The following is a 22,378-nucleotide window of genomic DNA, read 5'->3' as shown; positions in this document are numbered from 1 at the left end:
CTCCTACAGCACTGAGGTATGGCTTCTCAGGACCAATGATTTCTTCATCATCCTTTTTGGGACCAAGAGGGTCATCACTTAAGCTTCTAACTACCATTGGGCTAGTCAATGGGTGAGCTTGGTCCATATTAAATCGCTTGAGTACCTTTTCGATATAAGCCGATTGATGCACAAGGATTCCTCCTTTGATGTACTCAAGTTGTAATCCCAAACAGTACTTTGTTTTGCCTAGGTCTTTCATTTCGAATTCTGCTTTTAAGCAGTCGACTGTTTGGGAGATCTCACCAGATGTTCCGAGGATGTTTAGATCATCCACGTATACTGCTATGATTACAAATCCTTTGTTTGAGTACTTCTTGATGAAGATGCATGGACTGATGGGGTCATTTTTGTAGCCTTCTTTGATGAGGTAATCGCTGAGGCGGTTGTACCACATACGCCCACTTTGTTTCAGTCCATACAAGGATTTGTTCAGCCTGATGCAGTATTGATCTCGAGATGCATTTTTGTCTTTTAGTTCAATGCCATCTGGGAGTCTCATATATATTTCGTTGTCCAGGGGCCCATAGAGATATGCGGTTACAACATCCATTAACCGCAGATCAAGATTTTCTCTTATGGCCAGACTTATGAGGAATCGGAATGTTGTTGCATCCACCACTGGAGAATAAGTCTCCTCATAATCGATTCCGGGTCTCTGTGAGAATCCTTGTGCTACAAGCCGTGCTTTGTATCGAACGACTTCACTGAGTTTGTTCCTTTTGCGCACAAAAACCCATTTGTGGCCCACTGGCTTGATGTGTGATGGGGGCCGGATGATCGGACCGAACACGTTTCTGAGTTTGAGACTCTTTAACTCCACGTTTATGGCTTCTTTCCATTTTAGCCAATCTGTTCGATGTGTACACTGTGTTAATGACGGGGGATCTAGATCCTCTTGCGTGAGCGCAACATCAAGTGCTACTTTGTATGCAAAGAGTGCATTTAAGTCGACTTCTTTTCGATTCCATTGTATTCCGGACATATTGTAATTGATGGAGATCTCATTGTTATCTTCTGAACCTGGAGATTCGGCGTCCGAACTTCCATTGAGGGTTCATTAGATTGAGTCTCAGCCGCGGCTATGTCTGATATTGCAGGAATCCCGGTTTCGGTTATTGCACCTTTCTTTGATTTCCGGGGATTCTTATCTTTGGAACCGAGAGGTCTGCCCCGTTTGAGACGTGGTGCAGACTCTGTAGCAACTTGGGTCTGTCCCGTTGGGACAGCTATTCGTACTGGTGCATTACAAGCTGGGATGTACGATTTGGTTACTTTGGTCGGGTCAGCAAAGGAATCTGGCAATTGATTAGCTAGCTTTTGATAATGAATAATCTTTTGGATCTCTGAATCACATTCTAGAGTCCGAGGATCTTGCCAATTTAATGATGTTTGATTCCATGAAAGATCTTTGACCAGCTTGTTTGTCTCACCACCTAAAGAGGGATATACCGATTCATCGAATTGGCAATCCGCATATCTGGCCTTGAAGAGATCTCCAGTGGTTGGCTCGAGATATCTTATGATGGTGGGAGAGTCAAAACCAACATATATTCCCATCCTTCTTTGAGGTCCCATTTTGGTTCGATGTGGTGGAGCAATGGGTACATATACTGAACACCCAAATGTTTTGAGATGGGAGATGTCTGGCTCATGACCCGAGAGTAGTTGGGATGGGGAATATTTGTGTTCACTAGATGGCCGGATGCGTATGAGTTCAGCAGCATGTAATACTGCATGTCCCCATGCTGAGGCCGGGAGCTTTGATCTCATGAGTAATGGTCGGGCTATCCATTGAATGCGTTTAATGAATGATTCAGCCAATCCATTTTGAGTATGGACATGTGGTACAGGATGTTCCACGGTTACCCCCATGGCCATACAGTAGTCATTAAACGCTTGTGAGGTAAATTCACCAGCATTGTCAAGGCGGATAGTTTTTAGTGGGAAGTCAGGGAAATGGGCCCGCAATTTTATGATTTGGGCCAAGAACCTAGCAAAGGCTTGGTTCCGAGAGGACAAGAGACAAACATATGACCAACGGGTCGATGCGTCTATAAGGACCATGAAGTACCGGAATGGTCCGGAAGATGGATGTATAGGTCCACAGATATCGCCCTGGATTCTTTCTAGGAAATGAAGTGTTTGTTTAGAGATTTTAACTGGTGAAGGCCGAGTGATCAATTTGCCTTGAGAACAAGCTGTGCACATGAGGTGTTGAGGATAAGCTCGGTTTTCTTTGAGGGTATGCCCTTGAGAGTTTTGAATTAGTTTACGCATCATATTTGCACCGGGATGACCGAGCCGGTCGTGCCAAATAGTATAATCAGTAAACCGGGCTTTGAGAGTGGTATTAGCTTCAATCATACTGACTTTAGCATGGTAAAGTCTAGTAGAGAGCGCGGGTATGGTTTCGAGGATTTGTTTATGGCCGTCTACGGTTTTAGTGACTAGGAGGGATTCTTTGTTCCCTTGACCTTGGGTTTCTATGTGGAAACCATTCTGTCTTATATCCTTGAAGCTCAGAAGATTTCTCTTCGAACTAGGAGAATATAGAGCATCTGGTATTTCAAGTTGTGTGCCATTTGATAGCAACACATAGGCATGGTCATATCCTTCGATAAGGTTTGAGGGACCCGCGATGGTGCTAATATTTGCGGTTTGATAGGTTAGGTTTATGAAGTAACTTTTGTTTTTTAAGATAGTGTGGCTGGATCCACTATCTACGACTATGGTTTCCATTTGCTGGTGTGCTTTTCCACCTTTGGATTTCTGACAGGCTAATGAAACTGGGAGCTAATAGACCTCAATTAGCCGCTACAAATTCCAAGGATTGATCACCAAAACTGGAGAAGCTGCTGGTTGAAGAAGGAAAAACTCGGATCTGGTTTTTTTTTTCGGTTGATCGTCGTGTACTGTAAGTGTGCGTGAGGGCGCGTCCGACGTTGGATCGACAAACGGTTTTCACCAGTAGATTCGTCTCGTCGAGGGCTTCGATTTGATATGTAGATCGTCTTCTGGTTCCTCACGGTTTGGAAGATATGCGTCTTTTAAGTTTCGACTTGCTTTTAGGGTTTTGGTGGTGGCTGGATTTATTAGGGTTTTTCGCTCAGAGAGTCTTATCGTGCTGATAACGTGTTGTGAAAACTTAGAAACTTTATTAATCACTGGAATGTATATATAGAATACATAGAGAATCTAGGTTAAGTACAATGCCCTGATGGGCCTAATGAGCCGGTATAAGAGTCCATATATGATATATGTTATAACATTTTATAAGTTGTTAAAGAAGATTAATTTTTTAGGAGTTGCATTACAAATATGAGTTTTGGCATCCATAGGGATTCTATATTAGTAGGATGGGCTCTGCATTAAGTAATATCACTGCTTCGCTATATATTCCACTATTAATGTATACGCGTGAAAAACACCATGGCTATATACATTATTAATTTTGCGAATGGTATTTATCTATTAGTTTTCGAAAAATCAGATAAGTTGTCTTTTCTTTATTAGATATTCTTTATTGAGTTATCTCCTTCTAATGATATGAAAAGGTTCATTTTTCAAAATTTTCATACTTTTATGAATTTAAGTATTCTTTTAGAAATGGTGTGCTTGACAAAATGAAACACAACAAAAGATTGATATGAGAGTTATATGTTATATATAACAATGATTCTGATAGTGAGGTGAATATTTCATATATTATATGCACACACACATGCATTGATACACTTATATATACATATATATACCCAGAATTACATAAGACAATATATGTGTAGATATATATTGCTTTTATGAGGGACCCAAACACCGGTGTTTTATAGAACCAATACCATGATTATTAAAATTTCCGCAATAAAAATTCTAATCCGATAAAAGATAAACAAACAAGAACGATCTAGCTTTCACTTTTACCGAATGTATGTATGTAGGTAATATCTACATATAAAAATCCTTATTCCATTGAACAGAAAATCCAATAATATATTTTTTCTTTCAATTTATTAATACAAAATTTAATCAAAAAACACATCTTTATTAATAATAAAGTAAGTTGACTGGAATCCACAATATCTTCATTACATGCCGTTTTTGCGAAGGAGCCAGAAATATTCGCAATATTTGATTATTTGAACAAGGTTATTTATTTCTCATATCACATTATTTAAGTGTTAGCTTAGTTTACACATAGCATTAAATTTATATCAGTAAACTGGCAATTATTGTGGTGTAGCCTTTTTTGAGGTCTTCAGTCTTGACCTATTTATTAAAGGACCATTGGTAGCCTTGTCTTTCACCCAAATTTCTGCTTCTTGAAATTCAATGCTGTCCCTATGAAACTATGATCTTAAAAAAAAAAAAAAAACTACGAACAAGCATTTCTTCAATGATAATATACGAAAGTTAACTTTATTTTTACAAAGTTAAACGTATTACTAATTCAATATGAAATAATATGCCTGAAAACGCAGATATAGAGTTATAATAAATACTGTTGATGTTAACTGATCAGTTATATGTTTAGATATAAAATGTATAGTAATTAGGGAGATCGATAAAATATGTAAACACATTCATATTTTTTTCTTAATGTTCTGAGTATATATGGTGTTTATGGTAGACCTCGGTTTTCCTAAGGAATTTTGGTGGTCATGGGTTTGAGTGGAAGGGTTCTTTGCTAGAGACTTGAATACATGATAAAGTGGTACGCTACAACCCTTTTTCCTACGATATGTTTCTTCGTTCAAATTTAATTTGACAACAACAAGTGATGGGGGCATTTCTTTTTTCGTTCATAAACTTTGAATTGTAGTTATTATCCTTCGTGATATTTGCTAATTTGGAGATTATGATGTTTGACCGTGATACATTAATATTCATATCATATGTCAAAAGGACATATATATAAGGGAAATGGAAGGGCGGTTCTAAAAAATGATATATAAGTATTATACCATTCATCGCCGATATATGCAATTTTTTATATATGAAAAAACGTTTATTTGTGATTTTCATTTTCATTTTCATATAGAATAGAATTCTAATTTCCATGGGGTTTCACAACATTGTTTGATATCCGAGCGCTAATTTTGTCTTTTTTTCCTAACACAAAATAAAAAAAAATCATTATTTACAGTCACTTTCAAATAATGAACAACCTAGTGCAGTTCCTTTTTCTTTAAACTTCTTACATTGCCCCGATGCGGGTAGGCCTTGAAAAATCGATTGGATTGCGTTAAAATGGAAGTCAATAATCAAAAGTCAGGCTTTGCCTACCCTTTGACCGCACAATTATACAAATGTGATCATATCTCTTTTTCTTTTAAAATCAAAGCTTCGTTTGCCATATACAGCCGCCGAAATAATGACTGATTCTTCAGAACTCTTTTCCACTTTGTGACAACGTATAAGTTCATAGACTGATGTAGGTGGTATTGCTTTTTTAATGCTATAATTCTCACATCAGAATACTCCTCTTTTACTTTTTTGTAAGCATGCAAATTTCCAATCTCGTAGAACTACTCTTATATTATGAAAAGCTCTACCAAAACAAAAACAAAAAAGGAAGATCTCACGAGCTAAAATATCCAACCACTCCTTTTGGGTTTATATTTCTTAATAACTATATTAGATATGATATATATTTTTATAATATATGGTTTGCGGATAGACCTACCAGTATATTTAATCTTTAATGCTAAATATAATAAATCTAGAGAGGTTGCCACTTGCTCGTACACCCTCCAAGCTCCTCCTTCTCTATGATTGGGGTTTTCACAACATTATCTCAGCATGGTTCATGTGACTGTGAACGTGTCGTATTTTTATTGGTTACCTGATGACAGCAAATTTGGACTGTTCCTGTAATGTTTGAATAGTGTACTGGCTCTTTGGTCGGGTTATGGGCTTGTTCTAATTTTGCATGTTTTTGGAATACACACTTATTATGATGTTAGGCACACTTTTGTGAAAAGTCTTTCTAGTCTTTAAAAAAACTTAATCCTCATCACAACTAATGCAGATCATTAATTTTTTTTGGTTCGTTTGTCGTGATACACACGCGCGAGAGAAGAACGCGTGAGATAAGCCAACATATTGGGACTTTTTTTGTCATTGCCCTGTGATGTCACAGTGATCACTCTAATGTTTTTTGTCCTCTATGAAACTGCGTAGGACTTACGTCACGCGCCACTTCCCTCTCCGAACACGCAACTTCGAAAATAATATTCCACGCGCGAGTGTCGGGACGAATCTCGGCCTTCCGATCAAAACCAACCAACGGTCTACAGAAGAAAGGGTGCAAGCGTAATTTAACAGGATGGGTCCAGGTGATCTTCGACCATTGGTTTATAAAATGCGGGACAGCGTCGAGTGGTACTAAGAATTGACACGTGTATATATAAAACCAAACCGACAAAGACAAAAGTCGGAGATACACGCATATCTCTGGCATTAAAGGACCAAACCCGATCGCCTAATCAATGTTACTTATTATTAAACTATCGTGATTAATTAATTATTTTGACAAACTCTGCTTAATTAATTGATCATTTTTATTCATTTAAAATTGATAGTATGTTTTTTCCTTTGTTGCGAAACAGAAGATTTTTTTTATCTAAAATTACATAGTATCATCAGTACAGTTTTTCACTCAAAAATCTTTATTTTATCAATTATCAATACACTAGATAAAATATCTTTATTATTAATAGAATTTCAGTCTGTAGATTTAAGTTTTGATTGAATTCTACGATATAATTTTTTAGTCACTATGATAATTTTATTTATATAAAAAAAAAATCTAAAGATTAGTCCAGATTTCTGTTAAACATCTACTAAAAAATGTAATACTTCTAAACGATAAAGACTCAAAAATCTTTATTTTATTACATTTAACATCATTTTTTTAGAGGGAGAAAAAACGATATTCCCTCTGGTTCATTATAGTTGATTTTTTAGGTTTTTTTTGTTTCAAAATATTTAATTTCTTACATCTAATTAATGCATGTCTTTTCTTTAAATTGAATGAATAATATTAATGTATGTTGTTTTATTCCATTAATGCACAGTTAAAAAAGAAAAAATAATAATAAAAATAATGAAATTAGTTGAAAAAGTAATTTAATTAACAAAAATAAACAGTAAATAGTTGAGCATTTATAGTTTTCTTGTAAATATTTAGAAAATCAAGCATAATGAAACAAAGAGAGTATTACAGTGAAAAACGGAGTTGATGGAATAAATGGAGAAAATAAATGTATAAAGGTGTGAGGAGAGAAAGAGCCGTGGAAAATTGTAACAAGAGTAGGATTGGCTGCTTTCTTGACTTAAAGGGGACACGTGGGACCCTGCTATTTGTGGAACTACACGGCCCCTATAAAAGGATTTTTTGAAAAAGCGGGAAGAGTTTTTGATTGGGATGCAGGGCCCACTCTCGAGGACGAATCTTCTTCTTCGCGGAAAGTATTTTAATATATATGTATGAAAAAAAAAAGTTTTTTGGAAATATAGGAGGAGAAAGAGCCAGCGAGTGTGGGGTCCATGTAAACACTGTACACGCGTCAACGCCACAGCTTCCATCTTTTCTTTCTTTCATTAAGAGAGGAGGAGGTTTTCGTGCGGGTTTGGCACGTGGGAACAAAAACGTATGGGTCGGAGTCTAGGAGGAGTAAATAAAATCGATAAGAATAAAAAAGTGTATTCGTCTGTTTTTTTAGCGTGTAAACATGTTGGGTTTTTACTAGATACTTTTCGTTGGCTGCATATTCTGTAATCAAATTTTGATTATTCTCCAAAGAAAATGTTGAGAGTGTTAACAAACTAAATAAAATGTTGAGAGTCTTGTCTCAATTTGTTTATAATTAAAAGAAATTGATTAGGGGTGTCTCAATGGTTTCCATGAATCATGAATTCTAATCCAAATCTAATTTAATTAAAGATAATTATATTCACTGTTTAAGAACTGGATAAACCACACCGAGATATGAATTTTTCAATTTTAGTGATGTTTTTCTTTATAACCAAAAGTGTATATCTGTCGAAATCGAGACTATCCATAATTTTTGGTTCATATGTTGTTATTAGTAAAAAAAAAAGGACAATTTGAAACCTAGTAAAAAGTAGAATGGTGGTGACTCCTACATAAATCCTATATAATTCTTTTTTTTTTATTAATTGGAGTTAGTTCGAATATAAAGTTTCAAGCTAATATCACAATTTGATGAATTAAATTTTGCTACTTCAATGGTCGTCGGAACAATAATTTCGCATAAATTTGGGTTGCATATTTATTCTTAACTATTAGTAACATAAAATTTGGGTTGCTCAATTATTGCTTATTAAGGAATCATTAAAAGGTAATTACGTGATTGATATAACACCTTATCTATTTTACAGCCCCCATCAACCCAGAGGCTAAAGTGTCGATTAGGTTAAACTGACTCGTCTAATTAAAACTCACTATCAAATCAACTTTATTGGTCACTTAATTAATATTTGCTTCTATTAAGAAAAATCGAAATGATTAAATTAAATCGTGGCTTAGTTTAAATAATTAGGATGGTATCACATGATCTCCTATTTATTTCCTCCATGGATCTTCGAATTTTTAATTATATTTTTTTGATAGTCTCCTCATATTTGAAAAAGTTACTTTTAATATTACTAACATCGTACGTACACATCTGGATGTGACTACAGTTTTGCAGTCCTTTGAGAGACACCCCTATATAATATAGTGACAAGTACATAAACTGAATAATTTTCAATAATTTATTAGAGAATCGCCGGAGCCAGATCTCTTCCTAGAATCGCCGGAGCCTAAACCCTAACCAATTAAATTTATTGCAAAAAGTTAGCTAAACGATCAAACGAATGGTTTTAATCACAAAAAAACGAATGGTTTATACTTTATATATATATATATATATATATATATGTGTGTGTCAGTGTGTGTTTGAGAGAGAGAGAATAGTGAATATTTTTTTATTAAATTACTTACTCACAATAAAAAATACATCTTAATTGTAAGTTAACATTAATAATAATTTTTCATTCGTGATGGTAATTATGTGACTATAGCAAATGGATGGTTGAGATATATTCGTGATAATTCGAGACAACTTTTTACATATATTATATTTGACCAAAAAATTCTGTTAAAAATTTGTTAAAATTTGCAACTAAGTTCTTTTAGAGATAGTCGCATTTGGTGATGTCTTCAATCTATTTACAATACTAACATAGTTATGGTTTATTTTTCATTACAATTCTAACGCGGAAAACAGTTTTGCTAGATAAATTTTGTTATAGCAATGAAAAATCTTAGGGCTTCACATCGAATATTAGAAAACACTTAAAGTTATGTATAAGACTTAAATCAATTTATTTATTCAACTGATTTTAAGTTGAAATTTTTTTGGAGTAATTAGTGTGTTAGAATACTACATAAAAGTTAAAGGATATCCAAAATAAAATATAATTTTTTATGAATTGAAATTCATTGTCAATTAATTTTGAGTTGAAAAAAACTTTGTGTAGTGAAAGGATCTATTTTGTCATCAAAGAAAGACAAAAAAAAACTAATTATGTGGTTGACAAAAACGTTAAATATGTTTTAATTTTTAATGTTAAATATGTTACTAACTATGAGTCATATAGTTTTTTTTTTTTTTTTGCTAAAAAGAGTCAGATAGTTAGTAGGCATTATATTACAATACTATAGTTGTTGATTATTGGTATATAAATGTGGAACACTTTGCTCGTGTGTTTTATTTTGTCAATAGTTACAACATTGCCCCAATAAAAGTAATTATTTATATGCGACATGGTCACATTTCACATCATTAGACCGAAACTTAAAAGGCCAGACAAAGTCATCTCTATATAAATAATTTTACTGATTGTAAATTTAATTTGTGATGTTATGTAATATGGTTTCTGAACTTTATTTTTACTGGAAAATTTTCGCGATAAGAGGAGTTTAAAATTTAGCTTTCATATAATCAGTTTGGTCATTTCATTGTTTCATATGAAGTGCCCCAAGGACAGAACGCAAAATCTTCCAAAAAAAAAGTTTCCTTAATAATCTGCATTACAATCCATTTTCTTTAGTATCAAAATTCAACAGTAGGTGTATCAACACAACATTTTTGTCAACCACACAATTGGTTTTTCGTGGCAAAAATGGCAAATACTTCTTCCTTTTTTGTTAAATGGCAAATACAGTATTCTTTGGCAAATTTTCTTACAATCAATTATTTACACGGCTGTGACATTACAGTTACATTGTTATTCACAATGGATTAAATTATTTATTTTCTATTTTGAAGTGGTTTATTAGATAATAGTTACATTCAAAACATTTACGTATAATTAGTATATATAATTAAATTTTAAAATACTGTTTCATAGCAAACGAGGTTTGTGGACGATAGATGAATTTACAGATAACATACCGTTTTTGTGGACATGAGTAGACTCTTGGTGCGGACAGTGGCCAAATTTTAGTGGACGTTTAAATTTATTTACATACAAATGTTACGTAATCACTGCTTAAGTAAAATCTTGACTATCTTTTTTTTGACGTTGTAAATTATTTCTACCATTAATCAACATCTCAACGAAATGGTCAAAATGATGAGTTAACTTTCTCATGAACCCAAATAGTACTTAAAACATAAATTTATCACTTGAAAGTTGAAACTACGATATTCCTATATATTTAAGATTCAATACTATGCTAATATTTTATTAAAATAAAAAGAAATACGTGGTAACCCACAAAAATACATATACATATATATATTTATATATGTGTGTGTAAAAAAAGAAGTCATCAAAATTAAATCTCCTCTTATAACGGGACCCATTCTTTCCCATCATGCTTCATTATCATTATCGTTATCATCTTCTTTCTTCCCCTCTTTCTCAGTTATTTAGATTTTTGTGTAATTTAATATTTTAGGTTTTCCGCAGAAGGAGACGTTTCCTCGTTTTTGTGCTGTTTGGATCCTCTGACACACTTCACTTTTTCGTATAATTTTTCATTTCTCTAATATATATTTAAACTACTAATACATTCCTGATGTATATATATATTCTTAGGGTATGGCGGGTAACTCTCAGAATAGTTTAAATAGATCAAGACAGAGAGAAAAAAGATGGAATAGAAGAAAAAGTATAAGGAAAAGGAAAAACCAGGTTAATTTTTACACCTCATCCAAAAAATCCATTTAAAAGAAAAAAACATTATCCTTTCTCATGCACGTTAAAGAACAAAATTTCGTTCGTTGGTTTTCCTCGCTATTAGACATACCCTTAAACTATTTGTTTCTATAAAAGCATATAAATTGCGTTTTTTTTTTGTTCTATAGGTACTACTACGCACCAAAGTAAAACGGTGGGACTTTTGAAAACAAATCTATTCAAGCACTAGAATAGCAAAGTGTTGACGCGTTTTTATACTTAGCATCAATAAACAAATAGTTTTATGTATATATGCTTTAAAATATACTTTGGTAAACCGAATTATATTAGTTGATTTGCCAAGAAAATTATGATATGATTTTAGTAACATAAAAAATACATTAAAACATAAGCATTACTAGTTTTGGTCTTCTTCTCAAAAAAATCCTTATCACTTCAAATTCTTTGCCGTCTTCAGTGTACAGTCTGAACTTAAATAGATGATAAAATTCAGCAAGTATAGTAATCTCAAGAATACTTTATGTTCAGGATTGTAGTTCTATCAATAAAGAAAGATTTGGATTGAGATGCGTGTGGGAATTCTTTTTATTAAAATAAACATAAATTAATCTTAAAATAAGAAAATGATGTGATTCTAAATTGGACACGACATACATATCACTATGTCTTGATGTGATAACATTTATTTCCTCTATAAAATCATAAAGTGTAAATAACTAAATAAGAGTGTTTGGTTGTTAGGATATGTGGGTTCATAACCTGGTCAATACATAAAAAGGCCAAAGTCATATCATACAAGTTCCTCTGTTTTTCGATCCGTTCGCAAGTACACGAACTCTAAAATCCTTATAAGACACACACAGACACACACACACACATACATATATATATATATAAATTTTAAATATTTGAATTCACATATTATTATCTTAGTATGCTATATATACCAAGTAGTTATTATGAATTCCTTTTATTTATCAATGTGCTAATCATAATACATAGTAATTAATCTTTATTGTTACTAAAACATAGATTAGGCCAGGGTACATCCAGATTTTTGAAATAAATCAAGTAAAGGTTTTTTAAAAATATATATGATGGAAGAATGAAGAATGCTATGTAATTTATCAATTATTTTATTATCTACTTTGAAACGAGGAAACCAATGTTTTCTCGTCTTTTAGAGTATAATAGTTTGAAATTAAGCATAAGGCATTTTCATATTCAAATATTTTAAATTAATAATATTTAGCATATTTGAGTTTATAAATTCTGAAATATTTCTAACAGTCAATATATTCTGTATAAGTGTAAGGAAACTCGTATATTATACTTATAAATTACTTTTGATTTCTAAAAGAAATTCCAACATGGTTGGAATGTCCATGTAGTATACTAAATAAAAACATAATAGAATATTAGCTAATGGTAAGCCATAATTCAAAATATATTAGCTGGTGGTGAACGTAAACACACAAATAAAGAGAGTTAATTTTTCGGATATACAAGTAACAATATAAAACGGAGTTCAAGTTTCGACTAGACTACAGTGTAAACTAAGACATAGTGAGTTCATGTCTTAAACAAAGTAGTTATTGTCAAGAAATGGAAGAAAAAAATAAAATTCCGCTTTGGTTATAAGATATACCGACCTAAACACAAAAGAAGAAAAATAGAGAGAAAGTGAGGGAAAATGGTGGCGTACTAAGACTGTGGGAAGATTAATGAGTGAAGGAAAAGACGGGTATCTTTTTATCTCTCCTTTTTTCTCTAAATATAATATATTATATTCATCTCTTTTTGTTATATATATTTATCTCAGCTTTTTAAATGTATTTTTATATTTCCCCTTTGAGCGAGAAAAGAGTTGCAGAGATCTTTGAGTCTGACACAGAGACCAAACTCACATAGCAATCACACACACATCTCCACAAACATAGGTATGTATATATATATATATATACAAGTGTATATTCGTGTGTGAGAGTCTGTCTCTCTCTCCCTCTTTCTCTTTGATAGAAATTCTCTAATGTAACTTTCCTTTTGCAGCTTGAGATGATCATGATACACGTGCATCCTCAGATCTCTATCAATCCAGGTTCTTCATCTTTCTTTTCTTTTATAATATTCATTTTTCTTTCAATTTCTTCTTAACTCTAATATTTTATTATTTTATTTTCAATCATGATTATTGTCTTAATTTCCATACCCTTCGATCTCTCTTTCTCATAATCCATAATTCGTCTCTTCTTCTTCTTGATGTGATCACAATTCTTTCTTTCTTTCTTTCTTTCTTTTAATCAACTGTATAGATATATGCATACAGATCTATATGCGCTTATACTTCTTTTTGTTTTTCCTCTTTTTGTTTATTTTATTTGATCAATCAGCTCGGTGAAAAGACGATCAAGAATCAAAGATAGCGACACCATTTCATATACTAATTTAAATGGCTGCTTACTTCCACGGAAACCCACCGGAGATCTCCGCCGGATCCGACGGTGGTTTACAGACGTTAATCCTCATGAATCCAACGACCTACGTTCAATACACTCAACAAGACAACGACTCAAACAACAACATCAACAACAACAGCAACAACAACACAAACAACAACAACAGTTTCGTTTTTCTCGACTCTCACGCGCCGCCGCAAAACACGAGCCAACAGTTCGTCGGGATACCACTCTCCGGCCACGAAGCAGCTTCCATTACAGCCGCCGACAACATCTCCGTACTTCACGGATACCCTCCGCGCGTGCAGTACAGTCTCTACAATAGTCATCAAGTGGATCCTACTCACCAGCAAGCCGCGTGTGAGACGCCACGCGCGCAACAAGGCCTATCTTTGACCCTCTCGTCTCAACAACAGCAGCAGCAGCAGCATCACAACCAAAACCGGCCTCTCCATCACGTCGGGTTCGGGTCAGGACCCGGAGAGGATATACGGGTCGGGTCAGGGTCTACAGGATCGGGAGTAACAAACGGGATAGCGAATCTCGTGAGCTCCAAGTACTTGAAGGCAGCACAAGAGCTTCTAGACGAAGTAGTCAACGCTGATTCTAATGACATCAACACTACTAAATCCCAACTATTCTCGTCGAAGAAAGGGAGTAGCGGAAACGATAAAGCCGTCGGAGAATCCTCGGCCGGTGGAGCGACCGGAGAAGGTTCCGGTGGCGGAGGAGAAGCATCCGGGAAACGTACGGTGGAGCTAGGAACGGCGGAGAGGCAGGAAATACAGATGAAGAAAGCAAAGCTTAGTAGTATGCTTCACGAGGTAACAACAACGACAACACTCCATATATATACGTATTATATACTATCTACCTATATACTGAGTGCTTTCTTATATCACACATGAAGTGGACTTCAAAAAAAAAAAAAAAGCTATCGTTAAGATTTTCAGTCATTTTCACTTCATCCTAGCTATATTTATACTATTTCGTTTCTCTTTTTTTTTTTTTTATGTTTGCTCTTCTGATTTCTCAAGTCACTAATCTTATAGAGTTTCTCTCGTCTAATAAATTTCGTCACATAGGTAATGAATATAATTAAAGACTCACAAATTCTTATAGATAACATATATATAGACCGTCAGTTATATATACAAGGAGCATAAGCCCTCTTCGTTTCCAACTCATAAGCCTCATCTTACGTTGTTGCTTGGTAAATGAAAAAAGGTGGAGCAGAGATACAGACAGTACCACCAGCAGATGCAAATGGTGATCTCATCCTTCGAGCAAGCGGCAGGGATAGGTTCTGCCAAGTCATACACGTCGCTTGCACTGAAGACCATATCGAGACAGTTCAGGTGCTTGAAAGAGGCGATTGCTGGTCAGATAAAAGCGGCCAACAAGAGTCTTGGGGAGGAAGATTCTGTCTCCGGTGTTGGGAGGTTTGAAGGGTCGAGGCTCAAGTTCGTAGATCATCACTTGAGACAACAAAGAGCTCTTCAGCAGCTTGGAATGATTCAACATCCTTCCAATAATGCTTGGAGACCTCAACGTGGTCTCCCCGAAAGAGCCGTCTCAGTCCTCCGTGCTTGGCTCTTCGAACACTTTCTTCACCCGTACGTAACCCCCACAAACATCTATCCACATCCATTACTTTTCACTTGATCACAAACTAAGCCTTGTATTTGTTTTCATTAGATACCCTAAGGATTCGGACAAGCACATGCTAGCCAAGCAAACAGGTCTAACTCGGAGCCAGGTACGTTTCAAATGATTCTTTGTATTATAATGGGTTTAATTAAGGGAGCGTATGTATAATTTTTATATATGTGTGGATTATTTATTATCTTTATTTAGGTGTCGAACTGGTTTATAAACGCGAGAGTTCGACTATGGAAACCAATGGTGGAAGAGATGTACATGGAGGAGATGAAGGAGCAGGGGAAAAACATGGGATCCATGGAGAAGACACCTTTGGATCAAAACAATGAAGATTCTGCTTCTAAATCAACGAGTAATCAAGAGAAGAGCCCCATGGGAGGCGGCGCAGACAATTACCATCTGAATCCCAATCATGAAGGTGATCTAGAAGGCGTCACGGGAATGCAAGGAAGTCCAAAGAGGCTAAGAACTAGCGAAGACACGATGATGCAGCCTATAAATGCGGATTTCAGCTCGAACGAGAAGCTCACGATGAAGATTCTAGAAGAACGGCAAGGGATAAGATCAGACGGTGGATACCCTTTCATGGGGAATTTCGGACAATACCAAATGGATGAGATGTCAAGATTTGATGTAGCTGTCTCGGATCAGGAGCTCTTAGCACAGAGGTACTCAGGAAATAACAATGGCGTATCGCTCACGTTAGGGTTACCTCATTGCGATAGCTTGTCGTCTACGCACCATCAGGGCTTCATGCAGACCCACCATGGGATTCCGATAGGGAGAAGAGTGAAAATAGGAGAAACAGAGGAATATGGAGCTGCCGCCTTAAATGGTGGTGGCGGCTCGGCCGCAACCGCGCATTCATCAGCCGCGGTTTACAATGGGATGAACATACAAAACCAGAAGAGATACGTGGCTCAGTTATTGCCTGACTTCGTTGCTTAAACCCATAGCAACCAAAAAAAAGGTTATTATACAGTTTTAGTATTTAAATTAGTATATAGTTTTCCTTATACCATTGAACCAAAACAAAGAACAAAATTTAATTTTAGTCTTTGGTTATATATATGGCCGACGGTTGTATATCGATTTTTGTAATTTTTCTTTTTCGTTTTTATTGGGGGATGGATAGGATAATATGTATATGGATTAGTTACGTGTAATAGATTGCTTTTGGGTGTATACCAAGATATATTTTTACTTTTTATTTCATTGTAATAATAAGATAGTGATCTGAGTTATATCCATTATGCTATGGACCTATGGTGAATACAGAATTTGTCTTCTTCTTTTTGTCAGAGATATACATAGAATAGATCTAAGATGCATATATAAATTCAGAAAATGTATGCAGAAGCTCGGTTGGAAACTTGATATTTTTAGAAGTGGATATGTACTTACTGTTGGAGGCTTTAAATAAAATTCATACACATTCACAATTCAAATTAAAAATACTTATCAAAATCAAATGTTTAAATTATAGATAATTCAATTAATTTTTTACTAAAAATAACCTAAAACTTAACTTTGAATACAAAAGTAGACCCCTGAAAAAACATTTAGCAGAAATAACCTAAAGGAGTAGTGAAAAGACCATTTAAACCTGTATGAGTAAACAAAAAACGGATGTCCTAATTACCGTTTACACCCTAACGAAGTCTACTAAAGTGAAAAAGAAGTCTAATAGTAGACTTCATTTTATCGAAATGAAGTCTACTAAATAACTAAATCTGTAAATTTAATTTTAAAATTTTTAAAAAATTATTTTGGTATCAAATTTACATTCATAAATTCCGTAACCGTAACTCAAATGTACATAAATTATTTTTTCATATTGCTAAATGGAAATGTATGTTTTTAAATTAAGTAGAAGTAAATTTATTATTTAGGTTTTAAAAGTTGTAAACTTCTATATTGAAGTCTGCTAAACCGAATAAAATAACCTAACCAAAATTTAAACCGAAATTAAACCCATATTAAACCAAAAATATCTATTTTAACCAGAAATTTTATCCTACTATATAAACCAACGAATCCTCGTAAAACCCTAATTTTTTCAAAGAGACTCTCTAATTCGGCGCTTTCCTCTGGCCTCTATCGCCTCTCTCACGATTTTTTTCGAAGCTCAGAGATCTGGTGTCCTCCCTTGTAACCAGAGGGTAACTTAGCGCTTTCAATCCGGTCTCAACAACTCAACAACGGCAAATCAAGCAGCTTCTGTGGGTTCAGATTCAACGAGAACATCGATTTTTTTAGATCTGCTTGCGAACGAGCTGTACACGAGGTCTTTTTCTATGCTGTTTCAGGTTAGAAATCTCTCTTTAGATTATACTCTGCTTTTTGTTTTTAGGAAAACGTTTGTTTGATCTTCACTGTAGGTGACCTCAACATAGTGAGCAACAAAAGAGGTCCGACTTCCTCACCGCCGTGCAGCTTTGTCTGGGTATGGCTTTGATGTCTGGTTCAAATTGTTAGCTTTTTCAAGTTTCTTCTTTTTACTTATTAGCTGATGTTTTGTCCAGAAATTTTGGTTTTATTTAATTGGGATCCACTTTGAATTTTTTTTTTAATTCATAATTTGATTTAGTTTAGTAATCAGATCTGTGATTATGTGTTTCTCGGAAACCTCCTCTTCCTCTTCTTTATTAGATTTGTTACTTGGGTTGATGTTTAATTTTTACTCCTTTCATTTGCAGTATCTCACAAATCTCAACAATTCATCACTGTCATCTCCGAAAGCAGACTTCTTGAGTTGATTTCGAAAGCAGACTTCTTAAGTTGACTTCTTTCATTTGCAGTATCTCACAAATCTCAAAAATTCGTCACCGTCATCTCCATTTTCTCCACCATCCACATCGAGACGGGTAGGGAGTTTTGTCCTAACAGGCCCAAGTGCCCAACACAACAATTAAGCTCATTTACAAAACAGAACCCAATAAGTAAATAATTGATCTTCTGTTTGCTCATGATCTTTTTTTGTGTAATGATTATCAATTTTGTCTGTAATGGTCATTAATTGTAATAATCATCAACTGTAGTAGTCTTTTAATTGTCATCAACCATTATTTTTATGTATCTTTATCAAATATGTAACATAATCAAATTATTCTATATAGACAAAATATAATGGTTCAGAGTATGGTGCAAAGAAAAGTTCCATAAACTAATTCTAAATAAAAATTTTAAGTGACTGATTTTGCACCAGTTTTAAAACCACAAAATAGAAGAAGAATGGATTGGTGTTACATGTTTATTCAATGTCACAATTTTTTTGAAGTAACCGAATGTTGCATCAGTTTTAAAATCACAAAGTATGTCAAATCCAAAAAAAAGAAAAAAAAAACAGAAGAATGAGGTTAATGTTAATAACAAGAGAACTTAAAAATGACTCTACAATCTTTTAGAATTTTTGAAGATTTATTTTTATGGAGTTGATCATTATCTGTAATAAAACACAAAAAACCATATTAGCAAATGAAATTACAAACTACAATATTGCAAAAATGTAAGTAACAAATTTTCTATATAGGAGACTTCGTCTGCAGACTTCATCTGTAGACTGGAGATGAAGTCTATTCTTCCAAGCTAACTAGCTATCAAATCAACAAATTCGATTCTATAATAAATATCGACATAAAACAAATGAAACTCATTGAGTAATTAGACCAGTTGGTAACACACATTCCAAAACCTAAAAATACAAAAAATAATTTATATATATTCTGTAATTTTGTTTTTAAAATAATGATACCGAGCAGACTTCGTGTGCAGACTTCATCCGTAGACTGCTGGAGAAGTCTACTTTAATAAGCTAACTAGCTTAAAAATCAAAACTTCTGATTCAACAATAAATATCGAATGAAATGAAATGAAATTCACTGGGTAGTTCAATCACTTCATAAAAAGCATTTCTAATCCAAAAAATAAAAAAAAAATACTTTATAAATTTGCCTAAAACGCGTTTTAAAAAAAACTACAATAAGTAGACTTCTAAAGTAGACTTCAAACGTAGACTGGCCAAAAAGTCTACTTTTTCATAGTGAAGTCTACTAAAAAAGTCTACTAAAAAACAGGTTATTTTTGCAATTGACCATTTCGTTGACTTTTCTTTCAGTAGACTTCAGAAGTAGACTTCCGGCCAAAAAGGTTACTTTAGCATTTGACCGATGCATTGACTAACAAAGTAGACTTCTATTGTAGACTTCGTGTACGAGTAGACTTCTCTGACAGTCTATTTTTGAAGTCTACTTTTTCTATAGAAGTCTACGGAAAAAAATAGGTTATTTTTGCAATTGAATTTTTGAGTAGACTTCACTGTGAAGTCTACTTAAAAAAAGATTCCTTCTAAGTTTGACCAAAAAATATAAGTAGACTTCCCAAAGAAGTCTACAGTTTTAGACTTCTTTCTGAAGTCTACTGCAGCTTTCCGAAGTTTTATGAATTTTTTAATTTTTAAAAAACTTTAGTCAAACACTAAAATGACCTATACGTTTTTGGTCAAACTACAAAAGTAACTCAAAAGTAGACTTCTTGTGCAGACGTAAACAGTAGACTTTAGAAAGAAGTCTACATTAAAAAGTCAAAATACGGTCAACTACAAAAATAACCTCTTTTCTTTCGTAGACTTCTTAAGCCTTCAAATGAAGTCTACTATGCTTTTTTTTGTTTTCAAAGGATATCGAGTAGACTTCTCGTGAGGTTTAATGAAGTCTACTTTTAAAAGTCAATTGCAAAAATAAATTATGTTGACTAATAGACTTCAGTATACTTCACGAGAAGTCTACTTTCGCAATATGAAAACTGAAATATGGAGAAATTGAAGTGCGATGATTACCTTTAACAAAATTGAGCTCGGCTACAGTTTTTTTTAAGCACCCAGAACTCAGGATTTTACCAAAAATAAGCAACCCAGATGTTAAGTAACCAGAAATCACCAAAAATGCATGACTTTTGGCATTGTAACTTAGCCCAGATGTTTTTGAGAAGAAATTATGAAAGAATGAGGAAGGTTATGAGTGAATGAGCTCAAATCTTTACTTATTACAGCTTTAAAATTGGTTGAGAAGCATTTATTTCATTTTCATGGTTGTTCATGGTGGTTGAAGAAATTGAAGAAGATGACATTCTCGTAATAAAAAGATTTTTAGAAGGTCCAAGGAGACTTTAGCCAAATTAAAGAAAAATCGAAATAATAGATGTATAATGGCATTTTCGTTAATAGTTTAAGTGGGAAGGATAAAATTGTGAGGAAATGGCAAAAGTTAGAAAGAGAAAAAAAAGAGGTTAGTTTAGTGTTTGACTCTGAAATATGGGTTAAATCTCAAATTCTCCCTAAAAATAAATGACAATATGAGTAAAATCCAAAGTATTGCTCCCCTATCGATAACAAATAAAACAATGTCGAAAAGCTCTGAGAAATAAGACTTTTACGAACTGTTACTTTTAATGCAGATGATAAACCTCATGTATATAGTAAGAAAATTATCAATTTCAGAAAAAATGTTTCTAAACTTGTTATAAATGATCGATGTTGATGGACGAGATATGGATGAGTGTAATATTTAGTTTATTTCCTTCCATACATGGAGTAAATAAAACATGAATTCGTTCAAATAATCTGATAAATGTCAAAAATATTTCCGTTGTTCCTCCAACTAATCTACATAACCATACTTTCAAATCAGAGCAACACGGTCATGTTCAGAGGCGAATTCAGTTAATTTAATATGGGGCACATATTTTTTTTAGTAACTGATTTTCAGACTTCATGAATTTTACATAGATTTCACATACCTCCACCACGATCTTGAGCGTTTTTTATTTTCTCAGCTTTGGTGCTAATATCTTTTTTTTGGGTGTTAATATCTTTGCAGAGGCTTCTTCCTGACTTCTCAGAAGAATTTGTTGTCTCTTGCTTTCGATGTGCGCTGAATACTCGATCATTCTGTAACTCTCGTTTTCTTGTTTCTGATTGCATTCAGATCCTTATCATCATTGGATTGAAGATAGACATGTTGTTTACCATCAGCCCCACGCAGGCCTCGAACTCAACCAAGAAACTGATGGCTGGAAAGGATTTTACATCGAGAGAATCATGAAGCTCTAGCCTATCGAGACTTGTAAAAACTCTTTAAAATGATTCTTGATTGAGTTACGAGTAATGCACATGAAGCCATGAAATGGGTTACGAGTTACGACTAGTGAGCCCAATTCATCATGTCAGATGCATACAAAATTACAAATACAAAGAATATGTCAGACGACCCATTACGAAAAAAACACAACGGCGTATAGTCTATAGATTGAGTCAGCACAATCATTACTCCTTTGAGTTTCCCATTACCATTTTGATTAGGCCCAACTCAATAATTTCTACAACATTATCTCAAACAGCGACTTTCCTTTTTTAAATGAGATTTTTCTTTTTACCTTTTGGGCCCTTCGGCTACCCTACGATGTTGCATCCTACAATCATTTCAGTTTTACCATATAGTTTTCACATCTACATATTAATATATTATTTATTTGATTCAGATCTCATAAATAGTACATATATATACGGCATGAAATACTGGTGACGTTTACTGGAAATCTTGAAACATTTTTTAACAAAAAAATGAAACTTCTAAACTATTAAAACTATAAAAATCTCGACGAAGATCTTCAAATGCATTGTACCTAGCAATTGCGGTGTTTAGTCGTAAAGTAAGATTATATTATTTAATTTGCTGAAAGAGTGTGGTCAAATCAATTAGTGAGCTAATTTGCATGAATATAGAATATGCTATTTGTATATTAAGAAAGTTTCATACACACATGCACATTTTTTTCTTTCTTTTAAACTTTATTTCTCCTATATTCTTCCTCCCAAATGGGATACGATTTTGAGTTACAACGAGAAGCAAAGAGAATACAACAAGAAAATTACATCAAAACAAGGGTAGAATAATAGCGAGAGCAAATGAAGCAGATGAGAAGTGGAGCCAACCGACATCACGGTC

The 22,378-nt window shown here is 33.9% G+C and overlaps 1 protein-coding gene across 3 annotated transcripts; it reads left to right on the top strand.

Annotated features, from left to right (window-relative positions):
• Nucleotides 1–12,888: 12,888 nt before the first annotated feature.
• On the top strand, nucleotides 12,889–16,623 carry LOC18027936 (BEL1-like homeodomain protein 1). Of its 3 annotated transcripts, XM_006410702.2 has the most exons (7): nucleotides 12,889–13,000; nucleotides 13,122–13,196; nucleotides 13,306–13,354; nucleotides 13,647–14,536; nucleotides 14,940–15,328; nucleotides 15,411–15,471; nucleotides 15,570–16,322. In XM_006410702.2, the coding sequence occupies exons 4-7, from the start codon at nucleotides 13,706–13,708 to the stop codon at nucleotides 16,320–16,322; spliced, it is 2,034 nt and encodes a 677-aa protein (XP_006410765.1). In that variant the 5' UTR covers nucleotides 12,889–13,000; nucleotides 13,122–13,196; nucleotides 13,306–13,354; nucleotides 13,647–13,705. The 3 variants fall into 3 exon arrangements, with proteins under 3 accessions (XP_006410765.1, XP_024004303.1, XP_006410766.1); XM_024148535.1 differs by lacking the exon at nucleotides 12,889–13,000 and having other exon boundaries at nucleotides 13,039–13,196; XM_006410703.2 differs by lacking the exons at nucleotides 12,889–13,000; nucleotides 13,122–13,196; nucleotides 13,306–13,354 and having other exon boundaries at nucleotides 13,706–14,536; nucleotides 15,570–16,623.
• Nucleotides 16,624–22,378: the final 5,755 nt, after the last annotated feature.

Source organism: Eutrema salsugineum, unplaced genomic scaffold, assembly GCF_000478725.1.
Source record: "Eutrema salsugineum unplaced genomic scaffold, Eutsalg1_0 scaffold_10, whole genome shotgun sequence".
In the NCBI taxonomy this organism is placed as follows: Eukaryota; Viridiplantae; Streptophyta; class Magnoliopsida; order Brassicales; family Brassicaceae; genus Eutrema; species Eutrema salsugineum.
The sequence above is the reverse complement of the archived record's forward strand: the minus strand, read 5'-3'. Positions and strand labels throughout refer to the sequence as shown.